The sequence below is a fragment of the Xyrauchen texanus genome, chromosome 7 (assembly GCF_025860055.1).
Source record: "Xyrauchen texanus isolate HMW12.3.18 chromosome 7, RBS_HiC_50CHRs, whole genome shotgun sequence".
In the NCBI taxonomy this organism is placed as follows: domain Eukaryota; kingdom Metazoa; phylum Chordata; class Actinopteri; order Cypriniformes; family Catostomidae; genus Xyrauchen; species Xyrauchen texanus.
Genome location: NC_068282.1, coordinates 39,974,476 through 39,985,359, shown reverse-complemented (window position 1 = coordinate 39,985,359; position 10,884 = coordinate 39,974,476). Strand labels below are relative to the sequence as shown.

The 10,884-nt window shown below is 35.7% G+C and overlaps 1 protein-coding gene across 1 annotated transcript; it reads right to left on the bottom strand.

Moving 5' to 3' along the window:
* Window positions 1-3,030: 3,030 nt before the first annotated feature.
* Window positions 3,031-9,146, bottom strand: LOC127647028 (pejvakin-like). The gene is made up of 6 exons (XM_052131082.1): window positions 8,936-9,146; window positions 5,835-6,030; window positions 5,555-5,696; window positions 5,174-5,291; window positions 4,896-4,950; window positions 3,031-3,401 (listed from the first exon to the last, which is right to left on the bottom strand). The coding sequence occupies exons 1-6, from the start codon at window positions 9,144-9,146 to the stop codon at window positions 3,044-3,046; spliced, it is 1,080 nt and encodes a 359-aa protein (XP_051987042.1). The 3' UTR covers window positions 3,031-3,043.
* Window positions 9,147-10,884: the final 1,738 nt, after the last annotated feature.

Genomic DNA, 10,884 nt, shown 5'->3' with positions numbered 1-10,884 from the left:
CAAATGTTTGAAGCTCCAAAAGGAAATAAAGGCAGCATAAAAGTAATCCATTTGACTCCACTGGTTAAATCCATTAGCGTCAGAAGCGAGATGATTGATGTGTGTGAGAAACGAATCAATACATGTCCTTTTTTACTATCACTCCACTTTCACATTCATTGTTTTTGCCGATTTGCATATATATATATATATATATATATGAAACAGTGTGTATTTTAATGTTTATGGACCGTCCCTATTCACTTCTATTGTAAGTGCCTTGCTGTACCTTTTTGTTGTTTATAAATGAGGGGCGAGTGGTAATTATCTTTGTGATAATCAACATTATTCAACAATTGCTGCTAATAGAGCTTAATTTATATTGAAACCAGAATATTCCTTAAAGCTGAGGCCCACAATTACAATTAGTTACAATTAAATTTTTTAAAACAATTAAAGTAAACTTCACATGATAGGCCTACAGCATGATGGCATGATACATCGTATTGTATTTCAATTATTTTATCAAAATACACACTCAGACTTTTTTATTTAATCATAAAATTGAGAAAACATTTAAATACAATAAATTAAAATGTAAATAAATTCCTATGGATGGGCGATAGAACTTATTTTTTTCCGATCCTATTATTTCAAATCCAAAATCGTCAATACTGATACCAATATCGATACTTCTATTTGATTAATTTTGCAATTTCTTGGGATAAAATGGGTCATTGAATTTTTTTAATTTTTTTTACATTTGTGAGCCTAAACAGAAAATTATTAGACTTCTGTTTTGTTTACCCTCACAAAAATTAACCATGGTTTTACTACAGTAACTATCGTTTAACCATGGGATTTAGTTGAACCATAGTTACCACACAGTTAACCATGGTTGCTACTACAATATTACAGTAGTAAAACCATTGTTTCAGCCCAAAATACATGGTTGCTAATATTACTTTAGTAAAACCATGTTTAACTATTTTTTAAATCACTTATTAACAACAATTACACACAATTATAATAAATGTCACATTTAGATTTACTGTTATTTTTGTGTGAATTTACTCCAGAAGCAGTGGTGATATAGTGTCTGATGAGGTGGGCATGCTGTGAATTTATGAAAGACCCACCCCATAAACAAAACTCATGTGTTATATACAGTACATATGTAAAAAGTGTAAGAATTATTTTTTTTCCAGAATAAAAAAAAGACAATTATAGTCCCACATAAATTTACAAAATGTAGGCCTATACCAGGGTAAGTTTCTTGCTGGCGTGGTGTTGAGCACATGACTAAGAACAATGGTATAGTAACTTGATTATAGTAACTTGAGTAATAGTTATTTGTTTTATTTGTGTACTATTATGCGCTTTTATATGTTGAGTGAAATTGTTTTCCTACTTGAAATATACATTTAAACGATTTGATATCACAAGAAAAAGGCACCACGGACAAAAAAAAAAAAAAAAAAAAAAGAGGATCAAAAACTAGCAGGGTTGCAATAACAGTATTTTCACAAAGTTTAATTGCATAAGTAAAATGTAAATGTATATACAAGGGCTGCATGATTATTATTCTTTTTAATTCTTCAGATATAAAACTGATTTTATAGACAAAGCAGTGGTCATCAATTTGTGGAGGCAAACTTTTAATATCTGAACTGATACATACATGATACATTCAAGTTTTAATGGTATGCTTTTTCCATCCATTAGACTGTTCTGGCCAACAGGGTCAACTGGTGTCAAATAAGCACACAAATGTAACCTTGCACTATGCATGCCTTCAGCTTTAAAGCGCTAATTAGAACTACTGTGCCTGGAAACAGGAACAGAGTGTACTATAAAAAAAGACAACGAGCCATGATGTGTTTCCTGCTCTGTCATCATGTGAACCACAGACTAATTTATTGATAGGCCTGAATTATTCAAATGGTTGAGTGTGTTCGAGAACTTAGCAGCTGGTCTTCACATGTTGGAAATCATATCAGTTTTGGCTTTTTCCCTGACTGTATCAGAAATCCACTAAGGCAAGTAGCCGATCTCAAAATTCCTATTATTTGAAAAATATCATATAAACAAAGAGATTTAGCACCAATGAAAAAGTCTGTATGTAATTTCCCAATTACACCGGCGGCCAAATAATGTACAAATTTTGCCACTTATGGAAAGTTATTTTATTCACCAAAGTGACATTTCAACTGATCAGGACATTAATAATGTGAAAAATGACTTTTACAATTTGAAAAAAATGTTCAGAACTACTTCAACGAGTTCTCATCAAAAAATTCTCCACACGCAGCAATGACAGCTTTGCAGATCCTTGGCATTCCAGCTGTCTGTTTGTCCAGATACTCAGGTGACATTTTACCCCACACTTCCTGTAGCACTCGCCATAGATGTGACTGTCTTGTCGGGAACTTCTCACGCACCTTACATTCTAGCTGATCCCACAAAAGCTCAATGGGGTTAAGATCCATAACACTCTTTTCCAATTATCTGATGTCCTATGTCTGTGTTTCTTTGCCCACTCAAACCTTTTCTTTTTGTTTTTCTGTTTCAAAAGTGGGTTTTTCTTCGCAATTCTTCCCATAAATCCTGCGCCCCTTAGTCTTTTCTTTACTGTTGTACATGAAACTGGTGTTGAGCGGGTAGAATTCAATGAAGCTGTCAGCTGAGGTCATGTGAGGCATCTGTTTCTCAAACTAGAGACTATGATGTACTTATCCTCTTGTTTAGTTGTACATCTGGCCTTCCAGATCTCTTTTTGTCCTTGTTAGAACCAGTTGTCCTTTGTCTTTGAAGACTGTAGTGTACATCTTTGTATGAAATCTTCAGTTTTTGTCAATTTCAAGCATTGTATAGCCTTCATTCCTCAAAACAATGATTGACTGATGAGTTTCTAGAGAAAGCATTTCTTTTTTTGCCATTTCTGATGTAATATTGACCTTAAGACATACCAGTCTATTAAAAGCTATTTTGCAGGAATGTAATCACGTTTACATCTTGTGCTTGTATTGAACAGTATCACCTGCCCATAACTTCAGGCCATCCCTCACCTCATGGTTTTGTGCCAGAGGTCAAAACATGGAACTGCATGAAGACGGACATATTTGTTTCCCCCTGAAGAGCATTCCAGGCAGCCATAGACAGTCTCACGCCTTTGGTCCCCCATGCCACACAGGGCGCAGGGCCCTTTAGGAATGTTATGGTTGAGTAGATTAATGCGTGTGTGCTTCTCATCTCGCAGGTAAGTAGTGGACAGATCAGTCATGCTGGCGGCCTTCTCATAGTAGTTTGTCATAACATCATCCATGTACATGTCAGACTGAGTGAGCTCCTCAAATGTCCTGTCATCTGCAGGAAGCACAAAGGAATATTTCAAGGGCTGTATTTGGTATATAACACAAGTTCTTATGCACTGTCTGGAATGTGTCTCCCTAAAAGCTAAGGGTGTTTCCTTAATTTTAGGCACATTTAGCTCTGGGAATGAAGCATTTTCACTAGTTTATTTTGTATACTAACGATGTGCAACAGTGTATGTACACATCATTTTTATGAAAATACATAACATTAAATAACATTGTATGTATCCTAAATACACACAATTCAATACTACACTTTCAACACATTTTTTGCATAATTTAGAAAAATGACAGCTTGATTGGAAATGACCTAATAAAAATATTCTGCTCACATGTGATATTTACCTTGATTTTTTGTTGTCTCATCACTTGAGTCGTCTCATATTTCATCTCAAGAATGTTTTTCACTTACAATTTTGTTTCCTGAAATGGTTTGGTGTGGTGGAAATGATGCCACAATTATAGAATTAACAGAAATAATTTTAACATAATACATATTTAAGTTATGTTTATTTTACTCTTTGTTTAAATTATCATAGTTTTAACAGAGTGACTATTTGCACTAGGTGTAAATACTACCTTCCACACAGTGGGCTATTTGCATTCCAAAAGTCTTGTGGAAACAAGTTAAAGCCAAACTTCCCCCAAAGATTTGCTGCAATAGCATAGTTGGTAAAGGTGGCATGAATGAGTTTTTATCAAGCTAATGACTCTGGTTAGATTCCCCCATTTATCCCATGTTTTCCTCTCTCAACTCGTAATATTTCATTAAATACTACAAATTATAATAAATGAAAATGAATATAAAGGTTGATTTGAGAGAAATGTCTGATGCGGGTAAAATTAACCATGCTTTTACTATAGTCACATTGTCATAACCATGCTTTTTAGCCATAGATTTAATGCAATTAACCATTGTGTTACTACAATAATGTGGTGTTAATATAGTTACCATGTTAATTTTGTGGTTTACTATGATTTTAATACAAAATACCATGGTAATACTGTGGTTACTGTAGTAAAACCATGGTTAATTTTTATAAGGTAAGGTAAGGTTAGGTTTAGGGGTAGAAGTTGGTGCTGGGTGTCTGTGGGACTCTAAATAAACACAATAAACAAACTGTAGTGATGCCCCTATACTGTATGTTATATTTGGTGCAAAGAAGATGCTTTTTGTTGCTATTTGCGCTTGTGTAAATGTAAAGTGTAAATAACCGCTGCCTAGTTTTAAACATGTAATATTTTGTATTTTTATACATGGATATTTCATAGTTTAATATTAAAATTCTGGGCCTGGGACAAGGATAAAGCAACAAAAATATATACATAAAAAGTTTTGAAAAGTAAAAAAAGATGAAGCCATGTTAAAACGTTTCCAAGTCAGTTTTAATGTAACCTTACAAGACAGAATTACTAGGCATCATAAAGAACACAATCGACTGTATGATCTTACCTGCTCTGAAAGGATTCCCATAGATGATCCCCGACAAAAATCTTCTGAGTCTTCCCACAGAAAAGTGGCCAGTGAATCCTCCAAGCTGCTGACGTATTTGTTCCCGCTCGAAACCTCCTACTGACTCTGGTGCTACACAAATGTCTAACCAAAGTTACAACAAATGCCATTCGTTAAAGGAATAAACCAGATGTGCAGACTATTCTTAATGAAAAATATTATTATAATTGGAAATAACTGAAAATGAATGTTTACATCTGAAAGCCTCCATTAATCTAAATGGGATTTACCTAATAGACATACATAAAATGATGTAGTGAGAATACTGAATGTATTATTGGATTTATCCAGAGTTTTATTTACTTACCAAGACATCCATCCAGACGAACATAAAGCTCAAATACACTGAATGCTATGGTGGTATGGGCTGGAATAACAATAGCTTTATCTCGACCTTTAGGATTTTGACCATCGTCTATCTGGAACTGTTTGGGGTGAAAGAGAATAGTGCTAACAATAGAAAATGTATATATTGTGTCCTATTCTTTTATGCCAGATACTTGTTGTTACTTAATCAATTAAATTCAAACAAAAACTTAAATAAACAAAAATATTCTGAATAATTACAGATATAATTTAGCACATCTTATGATAATATCAACATCAATTCATTTGATTTTGGATTTGATCAATATCCCCAAAAGCTCTGGTTAATTTCAAACCCTGGTTCACACATCCATATGTTTACCCTCATGGTAGTTCCTCGCATTCCAGCATGGACAGTGAGAGAACATTGTCGAGTAGTGCGGATGCTCTCCATGACAACACACAGGACTGTCCGCTTACTCTCTTTGGCTTGACGGATCAGGCAGTGATCCAAGTCTACTTTCCTGATGGAAAGGTAAGTAAGAGGAGAACAGAGGGAAATATTTGAATGTGAGATAGAATGAGAGAGAGAGTCATATTAACAGAAACAAGACGCTTACAAACAAGCATCTAAATGTCCAAATGTTTACTCTAGGTTGCACCTTGAGTTGAGTTCCCTCAGTAATGTTGGAACCTCCACCTCGTGCTTGGTCACGATTCCAAATGAGGCTTTCACCGCTACTGAGTCGGAACCACTCACATTGATGCCCACTTCATGGATCAAATGGTTGCCCAAACGCCCATTTAGGGCTACATCAGACTTGTCTTCATAGTTAAGGAGCTGATAAGATGACACCCCTGTCATCCAGAGAGAGATACAGAGAGAATAACATCTATAACCTACCGCTATATAAATGTTTCCTATAACCTTCAGTATTTATGATATACCCATTTGACATCACTTACAGCATGCAATTGATACAAAAACAGACTACACATAGTGTATAATACTAATAAATTAATAGTTCATATTAACTATGTGCTTTGTATGTACATTGCGACAGGGAGGAGGGCGGGGCCGGGTCGTGATTATACACACCCGGTCCATTATCAGGTTAATTAAGCCTCCGAGAGGGATAAAGGCCGACTGCGGAAGGTGGTGCGACAAGAGAGAAATCGTTTACTGTCAGCTGACTGTCATGTGTGTGTTTGTGTCTTTTGTTTAAGTTTCTCATTAAACCTATTATTTATATTGTCAAGCTGGTTCTCTCCTGCTCCTTTCCATTAATCCCTTTACACTGATGCCGAAATCCGGGACCTCTCGGAGGCTTAATTAGCCTGATAAGGGACCGGGTGTGTATAATCACAACCCGGTCCCGCCCTCCACCCTGTCACATTCATATCAAATAAACATGCACAGACAATTTTTGCTATGAAATTGTAGATATGATTGAAAGCATAAGACTAAATCAAGTATTTCGGTGTTTGAGTTGGGGCTGAATTTTAATAAAACAAACAGATTTAAACTTGTTTTTCTTTGTACAAAGGTAACATTAGAACTGATTTTTAATTTTTTACCATGCCATCATCATTTATTTTTGACATTTTTCAAATGCTTTTTTATGTAGAGATTGTGTTGTTTTAGCCTCATCCCAGAATTTAAATATATAACTATGGAAATCCATCATAAAGCATAAGTTATTACAGGTTTAAAACTATAATGTTCAAAACAAAGAGTAAAAATTATTTCTATATTTTTTTTTAAAATTATGACTGTCCCACAGTGTAACATAATTTCAACCACACCAAACAATTTTGTTTTTTTTCGAAAGTTAGTGTAATTGTTTATAAGTAACCAAATGTGTCAGTGTAGAGCATACATGATATGAAATATGAGAAATATGCAAAAAGTTCTATCAATTATTTAAATGCCTCCATATGTTTCAAGGATACATAATTAAACAATACAAGTGCAAGGGTTGTTATGGGTATTCCCCATAGCCTTGATTTTGTACTAAATCGTTTGAGTTATTAACACTTAGGGCCCTATTTTAAGAGTGCTAAGTGCAGCACTATGCAAATAGTCATGCATGCTACTTACAACGTCAGTAGGCATGGTCATGAAGTTTTGGTATTTTTATGCAAGCATGCGCTAAGTCTAGGCGCAAGTATCTTTAGCGAAAATGTGCGAGCAAAGTGCTAGCGGGCTGGGTCAAGGGCAAATCAATTCTGAGGTTCTTCTCTGGGTATAGCACTGTCTGCATCCTATCATATAGTCCATTACCTGTCAAGCACCAGTGATATAAGCAAAGACAGCATATTCATAAGAAGTTGGTTTAGGAAATGGGCTATGCAATGAATTAGAAGAATATAAATTTGGATTTCCGTTCTTTTGAGCAAGCACTTCAATTCTACTGGTCGATTTTGCTTTAAAAATTAAATGAATTTATTGAAACATAATTTTTTTTTTTACCAAAAATATTTCTTAAAGTAGACTTCAAAGAAACAAAAATATCAAAATAACAAAGTGGTCAACATTTTTTATATAAACACCTTCCCAAATCCAAACATTTTACCCTCTCTAACTTCTTCCACCGGCTCCTTTTGCAGTGAATTAAAAAGCACTCTACGACAACAGGTGGAAAAATACCAATACAAATTTGATCACAAATACAATTAAAAATCTAAACATAATAATAATAATAAAAGACTATATAAATAAAATTTCATACATTTTTGTTTCATAAACGACTATATAAATTATTGCCAGGGACATAAATGGATGTTCCTATATTTTCTGAGTTTTAACATTAACTTTATTACCTCCTGCTGGTGGAATCTCCACATTGCAAATGCAGGAACTGAATTTAGACTTTGCGCTGAAAACAGAAGTGATTCTGAAACATCTTAGTACAATTATGTATTTGTGGCGAGCAGGGCGGTGTGGAGCGGTGTCTGAGAAGCTGGTCCCAGCTTCCTCCTTCCCAGGTCTTGGCACCAGTGTAACAAATAAAGGATGGGAAAGCAGGAAGCTGGGACCGGCTTGACAAAACACATAGACATTTAACTTTTTAAAATGGTTTTCTTTTCAGTGGTCCCTGACACATGCTCTGCTTTTCAGCAGACACATTTCCACACACACTCAGATAGCTTAGTGCATCTCTCTCTCATCTGCCGCTGTCTCCGCTCCTTAAATACTCCTGCCACCCCTCACAGGAACATGAGACCGGTGTGGCACATAGGTGGAACTCATTCACCACTTATCTTCCCACCTCACTCTGCACAGATGCCGCTCGACCCCACCCTGCTCGCCACAGTACATCTCAGGAAATTAACCAATTACACTTTACGCCACATCAATAACACACAATCCACCCACAGTTTGCACATAACGCAAACACTCCCGCCCATGCCCACTTGGCACGTAATGAATAGAATAAGCGCTCTCATGACATTCAAAGAGCATAGATATTTGAGTAACGAGCACAAAACTTGACATTTCAAGTCATGTTTAATTAAGGCAATTCGATTTTTCCAGTAATGACAACATTAGGGTTTACAGTGCATAAATCCCCCGTGACGCATGTGTAGTACATACACTGTTGGACATTGTTATGAGAACAAATCAATAAACTAGTGAGTGTGAAAGAGTTTACTTTCTAGAAGACCACAGGGCTAAATGGGACCATTGAAGAAACACACTCATAAACACTCATCTAGTTTGTTATTTGGTCAAATTTTGAATCTAAAATGTTAAACTTACCTGCGGTGATCTCTTTCTCTCCCACGAGTATGTCTTTCAGTGAGAATGGGGTCGAGGCATTTTTGGTCTTTTTCCAGAAATATCGTCTCCTCCTCCTCGTCACCAGGCTGAGAGGTTGATAGCGGTCTGCTTCACTTAGACTGGGCACAGGGACCAGCCGTCCAGTGTCCCCTACCTGCGTCACAAAGTTCTTAGTCGCTGCTGCGAACATGACTGCAGTTCAACACAACATACTGCCAATATGAATGTTTATTCATAGTTGATTGAATTTGAGATGGTGCCAGTTGTGGCAACATTGCTGCCTAGTTTGGCCACCCTGATCATAAATAATGAAGTGGCTGTTACCTGATTAGTGTGTTCTCTGCCATATGTAGTGTTGTCTTCTACCGTGTCTTATCAGTATCATCTAAAGGCCTGACACCCTCATATCTATGTCACAAATAACTACCTTCAAAGCAGAATATATTGTATTTATGAGTTTATATTGTGTATGATTGCCTTGCTAATGCTTGTCAATTACATGTTTTATTTTGTAAACAGTACTTTCAGTAATTAGTTTAACAGATGTTCTGTAAATTCCGGCATAGTATACATTACTTGTAATGAGGTTTGTAATTCATTCAACAACAAAGCAGATCTGATGACCTTTTCTAAACTCTTGTGCAGCAAAAGTTCAAACTAGTCCATGAATAATGTTTGTGGTCAACTGTATGAGTTAAACCACATTCATAACACATTTATACATTTCCTGTTAAAAAATTATTCGGCTCAACTTCAGCCAAAGAATTAATAAATATTTTAGGGAATGCCAAGTGGAACAGAAAAAACGTCTGTGGAATAACAACTTCTGGTCAGACTGAGTTGAAATTTCTACATGTTATGGTTTGTTATATTTAAAGATCTGGACTTGGTAATCTTCCATCTGCACAGATAATAACTAAGTGAAGTCCATTTTTAGCACAATGAACCAAAAGCCTGTATGACTTTCCATCTTCCATGGAACACAAAAGGAGATGTTGGCACTGGCAGTATGTTAGTCTCAGTCACCATTTTTCTCCATACAATGAAAGTAATAATACATCTATAAACTTATTTGTTATAGCTATATAAAAAGCTATGTAGTATATAATAATAAAGGCACACTAATAAAGCATGTGGGTGTACACTATGATGGCAATTACTTCTCACAGTGAAGCTGTGATGCTGCATAAAGCAGTTTGTTCAAATATGTTTGTTCGTCAGTCTACAAAGTTCCTCTGACTAAATGTATTTATGGAACGATTCAGTCATGACATCATGTGGTTCTCCTTTATGTTCACTGATGGGTGGATAGAACTGAGGTCTGTTACTAATGAAGCCAGGCACACTGGTTAAACCTTAATGCTAAAAATTAGCTTTTGTAAAGAGTTTTTTATAGTTAGTATAGAACACAGTCTGTACGCATGTACAGTAATACTTTGTGGTGCTAGCCAAGAACATCCCTGAGGTCACTTGTTAGTGGCAAACAACTGAGAAGGACATGAATAGGAGGGAAACAGTCATATAGTCTATACTTGTCTTGAAGTAATTTGCCTTTGCAGATTGCAGAAAAAAGTAATCAATTAGGTGGGACTGAAGGACCACTCAGACTTTTTACAGGATATCTACTCTGGTTTCAAAATGAACCCCCACCCATCAGTAAGTTACTTTGTTAATTTGACCTATATTTCTTATATTGGAATTGATGCATTATACAATGATTATTTTATAATGAAACATGTTTTGATAAGAAATCAAACAGTAACACTTAAATGTGGCAGTGGCATATGACTCCTTTTTCACTATAAATCTGGACATCAGCAGTCTCCTTGCGATCATAATTTCAAGCTCGATTACACTTCCTAGCGCCATCTAGCACTCAGCGCATGTGTCAAGCACTTCAGACGACATGGATTAAACCAATGGAATCT